General features: G+C 35.4%; 2 protein-coding genes across 2 annotated transcripts; one reads left to right on the top strand and one right to left on the bottom strand.

Annotated features, from left to right (window-relative positions):
- Positions 1–5,498: 5,498 nt before the first annotated feature.
- Positions 5,499–7,286, top strand: LOC141678950 (uncharacterized). The gene is made up of 3 exons (XM_074485417.1): positions 5,499–5,643; positions 5,728–5,851; positions 6,268–7,286. Exons 1-3 carry the CDS (start codon positions 5,621–5,623, stop codon positions 7,033–7,035), a joined length of 915 nt encoding a protein of 304 aa, XP_074341518.1. The 5' UTR covers positions 5,499–5,620; the 3' UTR covers positions 7,036–7,286.
- A 1,362-nt stretch (positions 7,287–8,648) lies between these two features.
- LOC141678448 (alpha-glucosidase 2-like) lies at positions 8,649–11,265 on the bottom strand. Its single transcript, XM_074484770.1, has 7 exons — positions 11,146–11,265; positions 10,914–10,981; positions 10,451–10,600; positions 10,320–10,370; positions 10,134–10,190; positions 9,332–9,481; positions 8,649–9,079 (listed from the first exon to the last, which is right to left on the bottom strand). The coding sequence occupies exons 3-7, from the start codon at positions 10,517–10,519 to the stop codon at positions 9,014–9,016; spliced, it is 393 nt and encodes a 130-aa protein (XP_074340871.1). The 5' UTR covers positions 10,520–10,600; positions 10,914–10,981; positions 11,146–11,265; the 3' UTR covers positions 8,649–9,013.
- Positions 11,266–20,212: the final 8,947 nt, after the last annotated feature.

The following is a 20,212-nucleotide window of genomic DNA, read 5'->3' on the forward strand; positions in this document are numbered from 1 at the left end:
ATATGAGATATGGAAAGAGAGGAAACCGAGTCTTAAACACGTTAAGATTTAGGGATGTCCAGCTTATGTCAAGAAAGTTGACCCAGATAAGCTGGAATCTCGATCCGTAAAATGTAGTTTTGTGGGATATCCTAAAGAGACTTTGGGTTATTACTTTTACACCGATCATCGGGTGTTTGTCTCCAAACATGCAACCTTCTTGGAAAAGGAGTTTATCCTTGAAGGAAACAGTGGGAGTAAAATTGAACTTGATGAAGTTCAAGAAGCACAAACTACTACCGTTCAAGTGGAAACACCTGTTCAGACTGAACAACCTTCAGTGGAACAGCCCATTCGTAGGACAGGGAGAGTGTCTCGCCAACCTGAGAGGTATTATGGCCTTGTCATTGAGAATGACAATGAGTTTTCAATCATTGATGATGACGACCCTGTGACCTATAATGAGGCTATGAGTAGTGTTGACTCAGAGAAATGGCATAGTGCCATGAAATCCGGAATGGAATCTATGTATACGGTATACAAAAGAAAGATTACAGCAAATGGCCAGGTGGAGACCTTTAAGGCCAGGCTTGTAGCAAAAGGATTCAAACAAAGGAAATGGATTGACTTTGATGAAACTTTTTACCTATAGCCCTGTTAAAATCAGTTCGGATTTTGCTTGCGAGTGCTGCTTACTACGACTATGAGATCTGGCAAATGGACGTGAAAACGGCCTTCCTCAATGGGGAACTTGAGAAGGAAGTGTATATGACACGGCCAGAAGGTTTTCTTTCCAAGGGAAATGAACACCTAGTATATAAGCTGTTGCGAACCATATATGGTTTAGGCAAGCTTCTCGTAAGATGGAACATTCGTTTTGATGAGACAATCAAAGAGTTTGGGTTTATCAAAAAACGTAGATGAACCATGTGTCTACAAAAGGGTTAGTGGGAGCGCGGTAACATTTCTTGTATTGTATTGAAATAGAGTTGACACACATAACAACATAGCAGACCCACTCACAAAGCTACTTTCTGAAAGTCACTTTGATCGTCATAAAGACAAGATGGGTATTAGATACCAGAGTGATTGGCTTTAGTACAAGTGGGAGATTGAAAGGAATATGTCCTAAGTCCAATCATGTATTAGGATTTAAGAATAACTTTTTATGTAATCTGTTTTGATTTCATTGATATTAATAAAAGACTTGTTTTGTTTTTATTACGGGCTCTATCTATTTAAGTGTTTAAATAAGATATACCATAGTTTAGAGTAAAGCTTTTTATGGATTATGATGAGATCATAATAGTGAGACCTAAAAAGATGATAACTCTAAACTCAAATAGTTCCTGGTCATAGGATTACTAACTGGTAATTAATAATCCGCAAAGATCGGTACATACTATGTTGCTTCATTATGAAGGATGTTTGTTCTCATAGACATTTGTGTGGTGGCACTATAGCTAGTATGTAGGTTCTTATTATAGAATAAGTTCACTGAACATGACTCGCACAGCTGAACAACTGATGGAGTTCACTCACGTGTCAGTAGTTGTTCACATAGTGATAGTTGTACAAGTATCCTTAGACTTGAGGTCATCATAGTCATCTTGTGTACACTGAACTATGCTTTGGTTTAGTTCTTAGTCTCCAGGGACAATTATTAGGGCTCTACTGGGTATAGGAATTTGTACACGAAGATAGTGTATGATCAATAAAGGATCTACCCCTTCTAGTGAAGGAAAAGAATGTTCAAGGCTGATCCACTTATGCTAGTTCAAGAATCTCTGGCCAGAGTGAATGAAATTAGAAAGGAGTTTCTAATTTACATAGAACTAAGCATAGTAAATGGGAAAGCAAATAATTAAATTAGATAGGCTTGAGACAAGATTCATGCCTTGTATTTAATCAGGACATTGTAGGGTAGAAGGAGTTAATTGTACGGTAACTATTCACTGAATAGGTTCTTGGTATTCTAAGCAGTGAATTCGTATTATCCGGATAGTCGTGATATGCTGAGAAGTATCCCTCACGATGTAGAATAAATATGGTTAATTAATTAATCATATTTAATGAATTAGAGAATCCATATAAATAATGATAAAATAGTTTTATTATTATTTATTTCTACTACCGGCTTAATATTGAACCTACAGGGTCACACCATAAAAGAGAATGATTTAATGGTGGAGGAATTAATTAATAATGACTAATAATTATTTATTTATGAAATAAATAATTAATTGGCAAATTTAATAATTGATTAAATGAGATTTAATTGATTATAAATTAATTAAGAAAAGTTCTTAATATTATTAATTAAGAATTTAATTTTTGGAAATTAAATCAAGGGAGAGAATTATTTCTAAAGTGTTTAGAAAAAGGATTAATAATTAAAAGGTGTTTTAATTATTAATGTGAATAATAAAGGGTTAATAATAATAATATTTTACGGGAAAATTTCAGCTGAAAATTTTGCCTATAAATATACTATTTTAACCCTATTTTTATTCTAACCCAAAATTTTTAGAAAACCTTATTCTCTCCACCTCCTTCTCCTCCTTAGCATCGTTTTCTTGGTGGATACCGGTGGAGTGCTTCACGTTTGAGGAGCAGCTGCTAAGGATCTCCGATCGTTGCTTTTGGATTGCTATTAAAGGTTAGTAATTGATTCATATGTTTTAATCACGATTTATATGCTTTTATTTGGATTTTATATGTGTAAAAAGTGTTTTTACCATGCTTCCGCTGCGATTAAAATCCAACATCAACAAAATAGTATAATCTCCATTTAGTTATATAATATGTGGGACTGAGAATTGTTAAATAAGCTGTATTAAAGAACCTGGAAATTCATAGTCAACTTGGGAATTGTCGTCAGCAAATAAACGAACAGGCGGAACACGCATATGGTTTTTTTCACCCCTAACATTGCCTTCTTTTAGATTGCGCAAAATAGATGCACCTAAAAAATTATAACAACATATAAATTACTAACTACAAATTCAGGTTGTTATTAATTTACACAGACAATATATAGGATAACATACGACTGGCAGTGGACGTGGTTTTGCACATGCGTGAATTTTCTGCAGATGCAGGTATGGAAAAAGAGTAATCTGTAGAAGCAATATATTCAAAAATAGCTATTAAAAGTTTTTAAGATCATTTAGATATAGCGGTAAGGTGGTAACAAATAACATACCAGACTCATTGATCATAGGTGAGAAAATTTTTTCAGTTTCGGGTGTCCTTAATGTTACATTAGTCGCTGTAACGGATGAACTGTTAACACTTGGAAAGGGCACACCTAACTCAAAACACAAATGTAAATGTATTTTTAGGGAGTATGGATAAAAAAAGGATATAATATAATAATATACCTAAATGTAACTGTTAAACAAAAACATGTAGTTCAAGAAATGTAGCACTGTTATGTGACAAAAGGACATACCAGTAACATGAGTTGAAGTTTGGCGCATTCGAGCTTGAGAGTTTGACGCAGACACAGGTGTGCTGTTACAATAGCCTGCAGAGAAAAAAATTAAAAAAAATCTCTATAATATTACATATTATACAACACAAGTAGAGCACCTTTCATTTGTAGAGGAGTCGTACTGTTGCATATTCGAGATTCATTGATCGTAGGTCGGCGAATATTTCCATTTTCAGGTTTCCTTAATGTTACATTACTCGTTGTAACAGATGGACTGTTAACACTTGAGAAGGGAAGACCTATATCAAAATTAAAGGTATTATTAGACAACTTAAAATTTATAAAGAGGAATTAGCATAAGACAAACATAATATCAATTGTTCAAAATTAAAATTTCAGGTACCATTATGATTACCACAAGGACAGAATAATTTAAGACAAAGGTGCATTAATACCATTATGATTAGCAAAGTTAGAAATATCTGACAGAGGAAATCTAATAGGAGCCGGGTTTAAATTTGATTTGTATACATTTGCACTCCGTGAGTTACTTGATTGCACACAACTACATGATAAGTTAAAAAGCATTAATTTGATGTTCAAGAAATATATGATGCATTTGTATTAGATATAATAGACGTACAAACTCAAAGGCACATTGTGATAATTTCTTAACAATTCTGAATTGGAATGGTGATAATTCCTTGACAATTCTGAAGTGGAGTTCTGTCCTCCATTTGGGTCAGTGAAATCCATACTTGAAACAGGACACTCTGAATAATTTTTAACCAAAAAACTATTAATAATTCTTAAAGAGAAAACAACTACAATAACATGAGTTTCCACAAAATAAAACACACTATTTCCTTAAATCTTTAACCATAATCAATTACATCAACAAATTATATCAAACATTATCATCCATCAAACAAAATGATGAAAGCATAAATTCTTACCTGTGACAATAACATTACTGATATTCTTGGAGGGTAAAATGTTACAGTTCTCTTTGTTGCCTAAACAATTTTTCCTGTATTTTCGTGTGTGGGAACTCTCTTCATGATAAAGCATAAACATTAGGAATCCATAAAGAGAAAGAATAGTAACAAACATCTATATCAATACATACCTCGATAATCTTGAAGAGTACGAAAACTATTTAACGACAGATGATCATAGCTTGCCTTTAAGTAGTAAGGACAAAATTAAGTACAGAAATTAAGAAATAAGATGAGTAATTAAGTACACGAAAGAACACAATTTCAAAATCTTACCTTTTTCATTGACGGAGTTAGATAGTAGAACAACTAAAAAACAGAAAATCAGAGGAAAAGAGGACAGAAAATACTGTTGAAGATGTTCAGTAAGTTTGATTTCCGTAAAAGAGGTCTCTCAAAGATTTGGAATGAGCAGAACATCAGGATTTTGAATTGAGGAGGAGGAGAATGTTGTCTGAACAATCCTTATCCAGAGTAACTTTAATTCAAATTGTGAAATGAGGTCTCTGAAAATGAAGGAAGGGAGAGGAAGAAAAGTAGTGGGAATACACTTGCCAAAAAAGAGGGATGTCTGGAGAACCGTGTATATCACTTTCTATGGAGAGAGTGATATAGTTTGGATTTGAAACTAATATTAATGGCATTATGTGTAATTATGTAATAATTTCTAGGGTATAGGATGTAAAATGTCACAACTTTTTTATGAATTTAATGGCATTTTGTGTAAATATATATGAAGTTTTAGGGTATGAGGTGTAAAAAGCCTTGCAATTTGTGGAATCAGGATTTATGATATATATATATATAGATATATAGATGTAAAATGTCACAATTTTTTTATGAATTTAATGGCATTTTATGTAAATATATATGAAGTCTTAGGGTATGGGGTATATGTGGAATCGGGATTTATATATAATATATATATATATATATGTGTGTGTATTACGGGACAGACTGTTGGGCTTGGACTGGGAACTTTTACTATATGTATATATATATAGATGTGTATTACGGGACAGACTGTTGGGCTTGGACCGGGAACTTTTACTTCTCCTCGGGTATGGGCCCAACCGCAGTTTACTTGATCCTATTTAAAGATTTGGGCAAAATATAGAGGGCGTTGTAGTCGTACATATATTTTTGTGTTTAACAAAACTACTTAGAAGAAACCCCAAAACCGAAGAAATTCAAGTTAAGTCATAGAATGGACGATGAAAAAAGCTTCAGGTTTGATTTGTTTGTTTGGTATTCGTTGATTTTATTAAATTAATCGTGTTGATTTATGCTGTTTGTGTTGATCTTGGATTGCAGTTATTACGACAGTTATAGAGAGATGAGAAAATCCTTGGGATTACCGGATCAACGGCTGCCTGTAGATTTTTGTTCAGATTCAGACGAGGACGAATTAGAGGACGATGATGAGATCTGGATGCAGGTATATATATATATATATTTGATTTATCGAAAATCGAGGATTAATCGGAAGAATTAATACCTAGTACTGGTACTCGTGTTTTTATAGATATACCGTACTAGGGTTTTGTATACACGTATGTCCAGTCATATGGGATAACATCTTCAATTCACCGTCTCTGTTTCTTTTTAAGCTGTTGCTGGTAGGATCATTGTGAAAATTAGGGATATAAGCGATATTAGAATTCCCGAGTCCCATGTATATTGTCTTATGTAATCAATTATCCCCAACAACCTGCAGGTAGTACTTGTGTAATGTATACGTGTTTTAATCTAAAGAGAAAAAGCAGGGACACAGTTGTTGGGATTTAATTGGTATAGATATCTTTACTACTCTCCACTAAGTTACTAACTAACATTAATATTATGTCCCTTCAGAAACAATGCAACTCCATGTTGGAGATCGTTGGAATAGTCTATCTAGGCGAAGTTAATGTAGAGCCTCGGAATCAGCTTGGCAGGATTTACATGGCATCTCCTGTTGGTATTCTTGACATATACAATGTAGGCCAAGTAGATGAGGAGGACACTAGGGAAACACTTCAACCCGGAGATGAATTTGATGTCAAGGACATCAAAGGCCCTATTCCTTTCCAAAATGATTGTAGCAGCCTGGACATTGATCTCTTTCATGGCGCCTTCAAGGGTCACATATATGATGTTTTTGCTAATAAGCAATTTTACTCTAGAGATGATGCTTATTTACAGGAGGTAAAACTTGCTTCAACTGATGGCACAGGAGATATTGTTCTTCTCATGGGCTTTTATGCTCATGCCACTATAGCACGAGTGGAGGTTAGGTTAAAGACCTCCGTTGCAGTAAATGTTCATGGATGCATTTCCGCATCCAACACTGAATTGGACAAATGCAGGGCTACTAGCGTACTCTTTCTGAAACAGCAACAGAAACAAATAATTGTAGGAACTGATGGTCTGATTCCCTTGTCCAGATCCCTTGTAGCTGTTCCATATGACTCTCAGTTGTTTCTGAACATTTCCTTGGTTGTTGATGGCCATCTTCTCGAACCCACTATCTCTTTTTTTGCTCGTAAAACCGGGGTTTCGACAAAGTCTTTCCAAAACCTCTCTGTAACAGTCAACTGGGAAGCGTTGTATTATCACTCCAAGAAGGTGAATAAAGCTTAATATGATGGTCTTGGATTGAGGCCTTCCTGAATCACCTTCTTATCAGCACTGATGATTACTTTATGCTTCTCTTTTTTTCTTTTTTTCTTTTTTAAATGATAAGAACTTTTGTTTTGTGCGTTAATCATGATGTTTTTAGTAAGGAATCTGTCTTGAAAACTTATTTGATTATGATTTTGCCTTATAGCTACGGTTTAACTTTTATGGTTTTAACTTCTATGAAGTTAAAATAACTTCTGTTTTTTAGACAATATCTGATTGCTGCACATGTATATCATTTCACAAGTCAGTTAACTATTTATTTGCCATGCTAATGAATGATGCTAATGACGAACTGAGGCCATATGGCGCCTCCAGGGAAGAGGCTCCTAGCTCAAGGTGGGCTGTACTTGTTTCTTATCAACAACAGCAACCAATAAGTCTATTAATAATATTTTCTTAAATGCCGTGTGGCAAAATTGAGTTAGTAGTGGTACCAGACCGGGCCAGCTGAAATCGATTTTTGTTCAAGGTGAGTGATTGAAATGAATGCTAAAAATCTTAAAACATGCACAGGAAGATATGCAAGGCTACTAGCGTACTCTTTCTGAAACAGCAACAGAAACGAATAATTGTAGGAACTGATGGCCTGATTCCCTTGTCCAGATCCCTTGTAGCTGTTCCATTTGAGTCTGATTTATATCTGGACATCTCCTTGGTTGTTGATGGTCATACTCTCCAAGCCACTATGTCTTTTTCTGCTCGTAAAACCGGGGTTTTAACAAAGAATTTCAAAAATTTCTCAGCAACAGTCAACTGGGATGCATTGTATTATAACTCCAAGAAGGTGAATGAAGCTTGATATGGTCTTGGATTGAAGCCTTCCTGAATTTGAATCACCTTTGTATCAGCAATTATGATTAGTTTGTGTTTTTTTAATTATCGCGTTCTGCCTTTTTCTGAAATGGAACTTTTCTACCTGAATCATGATGTATGTTGTAAGGAATCTTCCTTCAAAACTTAATTTATTATGATTATATGAAATGAAATGAAATGGGTCATTTTGACAAATATAACATTACTATCTGATTAGTCTAATAAAGCTCAAAATTTGTACTATAGAAGCATATCGTGAAAATTTTCATTTTTGTCCATAATTTCATACAATGTCATCAGAACTTCATACAATGTCATCATAACTGCATGATTGGTGTAATTAAACATCACTCACTTGTCTATAGTTGAACAAGGTTAGTTACTCAACTGAACTTGAGTTTTCTGATAAAAAAAGCATTAACAAACCTGATTAAGAAGTTCAATGTACAGAAAACTTTGGACATTAATTTGTACTCCTGCAATCAGTATAAAAAAAAAATTATCAGTCCAAATGTCCAGTAGAAAATCTGAGATAGAGTGCAAGGAATCTGCTGCAAGAAACATCCAACATCGAAGATTCATTTGGGTGTGATGCACGTGGATAATCATCAAACGGAGGTCAATGTCTGACATGACATACCAATTTTCCGATCTATTTGATGGTGGTCAGACATAGACACTTAGCTTCGCATATTGAAGCCCCTCGTCGGGATCAAAAATTGTTTAGAGACGTGAATCAACCAAGCAAAACAAGAATATACACACATCAGAAGCACACAACTAATTGTGCAACAAAACATGAATTCATTGTTGTTTTATACAGGGAATGAGAAGGAGATGCGATCACGATGATTCACAATGATTACATTGATGAAATCAAGGATGTAAACAAAAATTTAGATCTAAAACGCATGCGCCAGAATAAGTTTTACAAACTTGAGATTTTAGACTCTGTCACATATACGGGAATTAATATTTCAGCAGCACTGCGTTCTGTTGTCTGGGTTCGAACTACATCCTCTGAAGATTTTGACGTAACGGAAAGTTTTTCTCAGCAGCTGGTACAGGGTTCTAATGTAATTGAATGCCCTTGGCAGCCAGGGGAAAATTGACTTGAATGCCCTTAGCGAGCGAATTCCAAAGTCACTCCACCAGATTGCCTTGTCTGAGATGAGGTCGAGCTGTTTCTCTAAGATCCATGATTGTTGTCCATAGATATGCCGACATAAATCATGTGATATGATTATTAAATGATTAACATATTCCCTCTGTTCTACGACTGGTAGATAAAAAACAAGATAAAAAAAAAAGCAGCGATCTCCAAAGCTTCATGCTACAAGTTGGGTTTTTTCTCTTTAGATTATGCCAGAAAAAGAATAGAGGTGCACCCCCGGAATAGCTATGAGATATGATTTATTAGAGTGAATTTTATGCAACTTACCGCAGGAACAATTTTCCAGATAAATGGAAAAAGGCTAACATAACCAATATGAGGAACAAATCTTAGTATTGGCTCCTCTAAAACTTCTCGAATAAGCTGTCTGCTCAAGATATTATTTGGTCCATCCACTAGTTTCCAAGACAAACGAACCTGAATGATATGTATATGAGAAATGGAATGGGTCATTGTGAAAAATATAGCATTACTATCTGATTAGTCTAATAAAGCTTACAATTCCTTGTACTATAGAAGCATATGGTAAAATTTTACATTTTTGTCCATAATTTCTTACAAATTATTATGAGAACTATCTGTGAAGTGTGAAGTTTGAACTGGTTCTTGTAATGAAGAGGGTTCTCTGTTTTTTGCATGTTTATGGACTTTCTCAGTTCACATTTTTAAGAGCGGCCCATCAGATTACAGAACTAAAAGTTAGTTTCTTGTTAACTGAGTAGCATGAAGTGCCGAAGTGTGTGCAAATGATTTCGTTTTATCCATCATCTTTTCGGTTATACTATTTCAGCTTAGATGCATATGATTCCTGTATTAGGTTTAAAATTATATTTTCACCTTTATTTTGCCTTAGATGTGTCGCATGCAATGGGATGGTACCTTCAGGTCCCGAAGCAGTGAAATATGTAGCACTTTTTTAAGCTAAGCCAAGTAAAAGCATGCGTGGTCGTTTAGCAAAACAAACAAGCATGGTTGGTTTTTGTTTTCTGTTGTCTGGATAAAGAAGAACTTTCAATTTACTTGAAAGGCCAGATCAAAATAGGCAAAAACAGCAATATGCACAACATACCTTTTCTGTGTGATTTCCGAAATCGAAATAAGCTCCAAATGATTTGTCAAAGTGCATCTACAAATGTTACTAAAATGTCATATAACTGCGTCACTAGTGTAATTAAACATTACTCACTTTCTATTGTTGAACAAGGAAGGTAAGTTAACTGAAATTGCTTTTTCTGACAAAAAAGCATTAACAAACCTGATTAAGAAGTTCAAAGTCTGAGAAAACCTTAGACATTAATTTGTACTCCTGCAATCAGAATAAAAAATATCTTAGGTCCAAATGTCCAGTAGATGCCCCATATAGTAGAAACTAAATATATATCGTACCTTGCCACGAACACTTTCTATTTTAAGAAAATCTGAGATAGAGTGCAAGGAATCTGCTGCAAGAGACATCCAACATCGAAGATCCACGTGACGTTCCTCATCATTTGGGTGTGATGCACGTGGATAATCATCAAAACTGGAGGTCAATGTCTGACATTTCATACCAATTTTCCGAATAATTTGATGATCAGACATATATACTTATCTTAGCACAAGAACCATGAAAAATTGCTACACGTTAAATTATATATTCCATGGATATAAATCCAGGGCAAAAGATCAATAAAATATATCAGTAGTAGGTTTCTGACAGCATCTGATAGCAAACGGTGTTACACAAAGTCAATGGATTTCTATTTCCACTAAAATTACGTATTGAGTACTTGAGGCATGTGATAGCAATCGACCCAAAAAAAGGAAGAACCAAAAAAAATCTACAAATACAAAGGCTAAAAAGTAGGACCTGTGGGTTTAGTTGACGGATGGTAGTATTATCTCTTCCATGCCAATAGTAGCTACTTTCATCCTTTCCTGCAAAAGAAAAAATTTATTGTAATAACCGATACTCGTGCAAAGGTTGAACATTAACAGTATAACCGGAATTCTTTGTAGATAAGTAATAACCGAGGGATGATTATCATGAGAAAATGAATTATTAAGAAGAAACAGGAATAAGGACGAAGATATGCAAATACCAGACTGTGTGGTGTTAAACCACTGAAACCATGCGTTAAGGCGAACAAAAGCTCTCTCCAAGAAAGATGAGATTTGTTTTTCTGATGTACAGACGCATACACATGAAAGTTTATGCACTAGAAGAAGTATGACCCACAACTACAATTTACTCTTTAAAAAAAGAATAAGAAAGGATATTCGATAACATGGTTTATTGTTCACTTACTAGCATGCATGCAGCTGTAAAAATCATTATGTACATATTAACGGCACTGTGAGAATATATTTTTGTAACTGTTTCTACCATTATGTTCGCATGCACTCCTCACATATTTAAATACCTATAATTTTAACATTTTTATGATTCTATCTGAGATCAGATACTACCAAACCCCATTGGAAAGAGCAGTTATTTTCCTTGGGATCGAAAACTTGCATATAGTGTAACTGTGCACCATTTAATCCACCAGCTTCTTTCTGATCACCTTCCTCCTCAACCTCATCACATTGTTGTAAGGTCTCTCTCTTTGTTTTAGATGGTATACCCGATGCATAAGCTTACCCAACAATATTACACTTCATAAGGAACAGTAGAAGTTCCAACATGAAGTAGCCCGGGTCTTGGTGCTACAATGAAGAACTTAAATTTATTAATTGCAACTACAGTTAACAAGATAACTACAAGTGAAACCTACCCTCTATCCTTTATTAATTCTCATCTCTGAGACAAAGATTTCCTTTCTTCAAATAAGAGATTCAAATTATGCCCAGGTCACCAGCCTAAATTTGACAATTGACTATCACGATAACACCATTTAGCTCTTAATTCACTCACTGGTGTGAATGCAATTCATTCCATTACTTCTTCATGTAACATTTATTTTCTTTACCCAGTTAAAAATCAATTGCACAGGTTTTAGATGTGTTTTGGCTTGACTTGTCTTCTATTAGGTAAAAATATTATACTGGTATACTACATATCAACACCACTTGCAGAAGTAATAAACCAAGATAAACAGGTTTTTATCCACCTGTGATTCACATAGCTCATCAGAAACTTGAAATACTGATCAGAAACTTGAAATACTTGAAATATATCAGAAAGTTTCTGATATATTGAATACTGGAAGATTCGCATAGCTCATCATGGACCGAATCATGTCTAACAAAGTTCGATTTCTCCTTTCAGATACCCTATTCAACTGTGGAGTATATGGAGGAGTCCACTGGGAGACTATACCATTTTCTTTGAGATAAGCTAGAAACTCTCCATTCAAGTATTCACCACCTCGATCTGATCGAAGAGTTATAATACTATGTTTGGTTTGTTTCTCCACTTCATACTTATATTCTTTGAACTTTTCAAAGGCTTCAGACTTGTAATCTACCATGTTAAAACATGGTAGATTAAAACACATAAAAGCAACACATAATCTGATCTTAACATATCATATTATCCATGATCTAATCATAAAAAGAAAATATGACAAAAATCAGAAAAATCATAATCAAATCAGAAAAACAAGAATCACTGTTTACGGGCAGTAAACGACGTCAAACGCCTTACAGATGAGTCGTTGATAGATTTAGCTATCAGTTTTGTTCAGACGCTCGTTTACCTATGGAATAGGGTATTCGTTTGCATAAATCGGACACCAGACCCAGATTTCAGCAAATCTGCAGCAGCCAATTCAGAATTCGTATCTAATATGATTCTCATAATTAGAACAAACATAAATCATGTATATATCAGTATATATACAGATTACATAATCATCTTATGATTATACAACTCACATGAATATCATATATTCAAACCATACATATATAAGCATTTTATATCAACATCAAATCATGGCGAATCACGTACATGCTCATATATCGAAAATAGTTAAACACATAAACGAATTAAAAACTTTTCGCAAGTAGCTCTGATGCCATTGAAGGGTTTTTAGCACATAAACGCAGCGAAAACGTAAATTTAAATCTTAAAAAACCGAAACCCTTTGTAGGATCCATGCGAAAAATAATATTTAATTCGTAGTTCAGTATGTTTACCTTAAGAAGCTTTACGTTAATGGAAAGATGGAGGTCTTTAATGGCGATCCAAAAACGATGAACGCAGATCCTTAGCAGCTGCTCCTCAAGTGTGAAGCACTCCACCGGTATCCACCAAGAAATCGATGTAATGGAGGAGGAGGTGGAGAGAATTATGGTTTTTGTTATTTTTAGGTTAAGCCAAAATAAGGGTTTATAATTGTATATTTATAGGCAAAATTTTCAGCTGAAATTTTTTCCATAAAATATTATTATTATTAACCCTTTATTTTTATTAACCTATTAATTAATAATTAAAACACCTTTTAATTATTAATCCTTTTTCTAAACACTTTAGAAATAATTCTCTCACTTGATTTAATTTTCAAAAATTAAATTCTTAATTAATAATATTAAGAACATTTCTTAATTAATTTATAATCAATTAAATCTCATTTAATTAATTATTAAATTTTCTAATTAATTATTTATTTTACAAATAAATAATTACCAGCGATTATTAATTAATTCCTTCACCATTAAATCATTCTCTTTTATGGTGTGACCCTGTAGGTTCAATATTAAGCCGGTAGTAGAAATAAATAATAATAAAACTATTTTATCATTATTTATATAAATTCTCTAATTCATTAAATATGATTAATTAATTAATCATATTTATTCTACATCGTGAGGGATACTTATCAGCATATCGCGACTATCCGGATAATACGAATTTACTGCTTAGAATACCAAGAACCTATTCAGTGAATAGTTACCGTATAATTAATTTCTTCTACCCTGCAATGTCACGATTAAATACAAGGCATGGATCTTGTGTCAAGCCTATCTAATTTAATCATTTGCTTTCTCATATACTATGCTTAGTTCTATGTAAAATAGAAACTCCTTTCTAATTTCATTCACTCTGGCCAGAGATTCCTGAACTAGCATAAGTGGATCAACATTGAACATTCTCTTCCTTCACTGGAAGGGGTAGATCCTTTATTGATCATACACTATCTTTGTGTACAAATTCCTATACCCAGTAGAGCCCTAATAATTGTCCCTGGAGACTAAGAACTAAACCAAAGCATAGTTCAGTGTACACAAGATGACTATGATGACCTCAAGTCTAAGGATACTTGTACAACTATCACTATGTGAACAACTGCTGACACGTGAGTGAACTCCATCAGTTGTTCAGCTGTGCGAGTCATGTTCAGTGAACTTATTCTATAATAAGAACCTACATACTAGCTATAGTGTCACCACACAAATATCTATGAGAACAGACATCCTTCATAATGAAGCAAGCATAGTATGTACCGATCTTTGCGGATTACTAGTTACCAGTTGGTAATCCTACGACCAGGAACTATTTAAGTTTAGAGTTATCATCTTTTAGGTCTCATTATTATGATCTCATCATAATCCATAAAAAGCTTTACTCTAAACTATGGTATATCTTATTTAAACACTTAAATAGATAAAGCCCGCAATAAAAAACAAAACAAGTCTTTTATTAATATCAATGAAATCAAAATAGATTACATAAAAGTTATTCCTAAATTCTCATACATGATTGGACTTAGGACATATCTCTTTCAATCTTCCACTTGTAATAGGGTTGTGCACCCTATTATAACCACCAGCCCAGCGTGACAGAGACCTAGCTAGTCTCTGAGTTCCGGAACAAGTTTCATAGGATAGCCTGATCAGCTGTCTCACCAGGGATCATCCAATACTTTTATATCTGAGCAAGTGATTTTGAGGTTCCCGGAGAGGAACAAATTTTATAGGTCCTGTGATGGAACAAGTTTTATGGTTCCCGTAACGGAACAATTAGTTTTATAGGTCCCGCGATGGGACGAATGATTTGAAAATGGAAGTAGCATGCTAAAATTTAACCCTGGTATTTACACAACACAATTAATAAAATGTTTAGAGAGCATGCTAGCTATTAAAGATCCAGTTTTCAACAGTTTCTCAGTTTTTATCTGTTCACACTTGTTTTACTTTTTTCTACTAACAAGTTGTAATTTTTGTTCCTACAATTGTTCATTATAAACTGTTTTAGTTAGTATTAATATAGTGGTACTTCTGAGCGGTTGATCGCTCACTCTTGCAAATGTGGTTGTATATTTTCGCATTGCAGATGCCTAGGGGATGTTGCTATTTTCTAAGGGCCAGTTTCCAATTCCTCCTGTGTCGAGCTCCTCTGAATAGGTTGTGTCTGACAAAGTGTGGTCTGTGAGTTGCTGTAGAATAATAGTCATGGCAGGTTGCTTTTAATAAGATGGTTTATAATAAGTGTGTAACCTAAATTAGACTTGAACCTGGAAAAGATCATGTGGAAGAGTTGTTTATATTGAAATAAAGTAAGTTAGTTGTATTATAACTGTAGTTTCATGTTGTTAGTGACGTCAACTACTGACCCGGAGTTGAGGCCATCACAACCTTTGTACCCCGAGGTTGGAGGAAGTGGACATGCTGGACGAAGTGAAGTTCGAGGGCATACTCCCCCTTACATACAAGGTTTGGCCCCTATTCTGGAAGACCAAGAATTTTCTGGACCTTATACTGAAAGAGACTCCGAATCTTCGGATGATGATGTGGCTCCAAGGAGGAGGCGTGCTGAAAAGGAACCTATGACTGATGCTAACCAACGCCCCAGAAACGCACAAGGGACGAATACCCAAGAAGTGCAGGAGAGGATCAGGGCTCATGAAGCCGAAATTCAAAGGTTAAAGCGTGATCTGGAGACACACCTAAGGCCCCCTCTAACCCCGAGGAGGAGGAACCCTCTGGTCATAGACCTGAATGGTCCGATACGAAGAAGGGTTGTTGCATCCAAGTGATCTTTTACCCCTAGGAGATCCTGATGATCCCACTCCACCATTCACTGAAGAGATAATGAATGCCCATATCTCAGGGAAGTTCAAGATGCCCACGATCAAAACTTATGATGGCACGGGAGATCCCGCTAATCATGTGAGGACGTTCTCTAATGCCCTATTACTACAACCCGTGAATGACGCCATTAAATGTCAGGTCTTTCCTCAAACCCTGTCGGGCATGGCTCAAAGATGGTATAGCCGTTTGCCTCCGAATTCTATTGGGTCTTTTAGGGACCTAAGTCAAGCTTTTATTTAGCAGTTCATCAGCGGGAGAGTGCATGAGAAAAGTTTAGCATCTCTCATGTGCATTGTGCAGAGAGCGAAGGAATCTTTGAGAGACTACCTGAATCGTTTCACAAAGGAAGCTTTAAAAGTCCCGGACCTTGATGACAAGGTAGCCATGATAGCACTGCAACAGGGAACTAGAGATGAGTTCTTCAGGATGTCCTTGGCCAAGCGTCCCCCTGAAAGCATGTTGTAGCTCCAAGATAGAGCTGGGAAGTACATCAAGGTGGAAGAGAGCATGAAGAAGACAGTAGTAATTAACGAGCCCACTGGAGGCAAGAAGCGAAAAACTGATCTGGAATATATTGCTGAGGACAAGTACCCCATAATTGAGCAAAACCCTGATTCAACCCCAAAGAAGGAGGACCTGGGCAAAAGTTCACTGAATACGCTAAGCTGAATGCTCCTAGAAGCCAAATCTTGATGGAAATCGAGAAAGATCAAGATATTCGTTGGCCTAAACCCTTGAAGGCAGATCCTGCCAAGCTAGACAAGAGCAAATATTGTAGATTTCACAAGGATGTTTGTCATGACACCGATGAATGTAGACAACTGAAAGATGAAATAGAATTCCTCATTCGAAAAGGAAGATTGAACAAGTACACTGGGGAAGGAAGAGATAAAAATAATAATGGGAGAACGGATTTTGAAGATCGTAGGAGGGACCAAGACGATCAGGGTGGAATCCCCAGCCTAGGGGACCGGTTATAAATGCAATCTTTGGAGGACCACAACCCCGAGGGCCTGTGATAAATACAATTTTTGGAGGACCAACTGCTGCTGGATTATCCAAGAACTCCAGAAAAGCATATACCAGAGAAGTTATGCATATTGTTGGGGAGGCCCCGAAGAGGGTCAGGACATAAATGACAATGACTTTTGATGATTTTGACCTGGAGGGTGTGAAATTTCCCCATGACGACCCGCTGGTCATAACACCAATAATAGGAAACAGCCCGGTTAAGAGGGTCCTTGTGGATAATGGTGCTTCAGTGGATATCTTGCTCCATGACACCTTTCTAAGGATGGGTTAAAATGACTCCCAACTGACCCCAACCGACATGCCGATATATGGATTTGCGGGAGTGGAGTGCCCGTGGAAGGAATAATCAAGTTGCCAACAAACATAGGACAGGAACCAAGGCAAGCAACACAGATGTTGGACTTCGTGGTGGTGAAGGCTAGTTCAACTTACAATGCTATCATGGGGAGAACATGGATACATGCATTTAAGGCAGTCCCTTCTTCCTACCATTCAGTTATGAAGTTTCCCGCCCAGAATGGGATTGGAGAAGAGAGGGGAGATCAAAAAATGGGTAGAAGTTGTTATGTGGCCTCACCAAGGGTAGATGGAGTCGGTGGGCAGGTTCTGCCTATTGAAGATCTGGACATTCGAGAGAATGATGAGAAAAGAGGGAAGCCATCTGAAGACTTGGTTTCGATTCCTTTAGCTCCTGAGGATCCTGAGAAAGTGACCTTCGTTGGAGCCACACTGGAGGAGCCCCTTAAAGGGAAGTTGGTGAAATTTCTGCAAGAAAATAGTGATGTATTTGCATGGTCGGCAGCTGATATGCCAGGCATAGACCCGAAACTGATTACTCACAAGCTGAATGTGGATCCAAGTCGGAAAACAGTGAAGCAAAAGAAGAGAAGTTTTGCTCCAGAAAGGCAAGAAGCTATAAAACAGGAAGTAGAGAAGCTTTTAGAGGCTGGTTTCATTGAGGAGATACAATTTCCAGAATGGTTAGCAAATCCTGTAATGGTGAGGAAGGCCAATGGAAAATGGAGGATGTGTGTGGATTTCACTGATCTGAATGACGCATGCCCTAAGGACTGTTTCCCTTTGCCAAGGATAGATACTTTGATAGATGCCACTGCTAGGCATGAGATGCTGAGCTTTATGGATGGATTTAGTGGATACAATCAAATCAAGATGCACAAGGACGACATCCCAAAGGTATCATTTATCACTGACTTTGGTGTTTATTGTTATCTTGTTATGGCATTTGGTCTCAAGAATGCAGGAGCCACCTATCAGAGGTTGGTAAATAAAAATTTTAAGGATCTTATTGGCAAGACCATGGAAGTGTATGTTGATGACATGTTAGTCAAGAGTCTAGTAAAGACTGACCATATAACCCATTTGAGGGAAGCTTTTGAGGTCCTGAGGTACCACAAGATGATGTTAAATCCAGTAAAGTGTGCTTTCGGAGTTGGATCTGGAAAATTTTTGGGATTAATGGTCTCCAAGAGAGGAATCAAGGCCAACCCCGACAAAATAAAGGCAATCCTAGACATGGAACCACCAAAAACTATCAAAGATGTTCAAAAGCTCACTGGAGGGGTTGTTGCGTTGGGACGATTCATCTCCAATTCTGGGGACAAGTGCTTGTCGTTCTTCAAGTCCTTAAAGAAGGTTAAGGATTTCGTATGGAGTGAGGAAAGCCAGAAGGCATTCGAGGAATTAAAGAAATATATGGCTTAGGCTCCGTTGTTGGCCAAGCCAGCTTTGAATGAAGTTTTATACTTGTACTTAGAGCTGTTCGCGAACCGAGCCGTTCGCGAACAAGCTCGAGCTCGGCTCGTTAAGGGCTCGCTTCGGCTCGGTTCGTTAAGGGCTCGAGCTCGAACACAAAAATGTGTTCGTTAAGAAAACGAGGTCGAGTCGAGCTTTTGGCATGTTCGGCTCGAGCTCGGCTCGGCTCGGCTCGAAAAAAAATTAAAAAAATATATTTTTTATATATTTTATTATTATGAATTTTATTCAGATTTTTTATAAATATTTTTAAATTATTGAACTATACGAATGTCAAAATATATATTTTAGTAATTTGAAAAAATTCAGATATTAAAAATTAATTTTTTTAATTTGATATTTTAATAATTAACAAGTGATTTGACTACTACTTGTAACTAGTATTTATTTCCGGATCAGTGTTTCGATTTTTTAAAATTATTTATAAATGATCCAACCGTACGGATGTGAAGATCTATATATTTAAGTGATATAATAAAAAATTTAGAAAAAATAAATATATTTGGTTTGCTATTTTAACAGTTAACTAGTAGTTTGACTAATACTTCTCCCATATTAATGTTTCGATTTTTTAAAAAATATTTATGAATGATCAACCGTACGGATGTTAATATCTATATATTTTAGTGATATGACAAAATTTTTAGAAAAAAATAAATGTATTTGATTTGTTATTTTAACAGTCAACAGGTGTTTTGACCTTTACTTGTAACTAGTGTTTAGTCTCATATTATTGTTTCAATTTTTAAAAAATATTTATGAATGATACAACCGTACGGATGTTAATATCTATATATTTTAGTGACATGATAAAAATTTTAGAAAAAAATAAATGTATTTGGTTTGTTATTTTAACAGTTAACCGGTGTTTTGACCTTTACTTGTAACTAGTGTTTAGTCTCGTATTAATGTTTTGATTTTTTAAAAAATATTTATAGATGATCCAACCATACGGATGTTAATATCTATATATTTTAGTGACATGATAAAAAATTTAGAAAAAAATAAATTTATTTTGTTTGTTATTTTGACAATCAACCTCTTGTTTGAACAATACTTGTAACTAGTGTTTAGTCTCGTATTCATGTTTTGATTTTTTTAAAAATATTTATAGATGATCCAACCGTACGGATGTTAAGATCTATATATTTTAGTGACTTGACAAAAGTTTTAGAAAAAAATAAATGTATATGGTTTGTTATTTTAACAGTCAACCGGTGTTTTGACCTTTACTTATAACTAGTGTTTAGTCTCGTATTAATGTTTTGATTTTTTAAAAAATATTTATAGATGATCCAACCGTACGGATGTTAATATATATATATATAT

This window comes from Apium graveolens, chromosome 8, assembly GCF_009905375.1.
Source record: "Apium graveolens cultivar Ventura chromosome 8, ASM990537v1, whole genome shotgun sequence".
NCBI classification, from domain to species: Eukaryota; Viridiplantae; Streptophyta; class Magnoliopsida; order Apiales; family Apiaceae; genus Apium; species Apium graveolens.

Coding starts and splice junctions, on each gene's coding strand:
- LOC141678950 (XM_074485417.1), top strand. CDS start 5,621: ATGGACGATGAAAAAAGCTTCAG. Junction 5,644..5,727: donor GACGATGAAAAAAGCTTCAG/GTTTGATTTGTT, acceptor CTTGGATTGCAG/TTATTACGACAGTTATAGAG. Junction 5,852..6,267: donor ATGATGAGATCTGGATGCAG/GTATATATATAT, acceptor ATGTCCCTTCAG/AAACAATGCAACTCCATGTT.
- LOC141678448 (XM_074484770.1), bottom strand. CDS start 10,519: ATGTCTCTTGCAGCAGATTCCTTGCACTCTATCTCAGATTTTCTTAAA. Junction 10,371..10,450: donor TAGAAAGTGTTCGTGGCAAG/GTACGATATATA, acceptor TTCTGATTGCAG/GAGTACAAATTAATGTCTAA. Junction 9,482..10,133: donor TCGGAAATCACACAGAAAAG/GTATGTTGTGCA, acceptor CATATCATTCAG/GTTCGTTTGTCTTGGAAACT.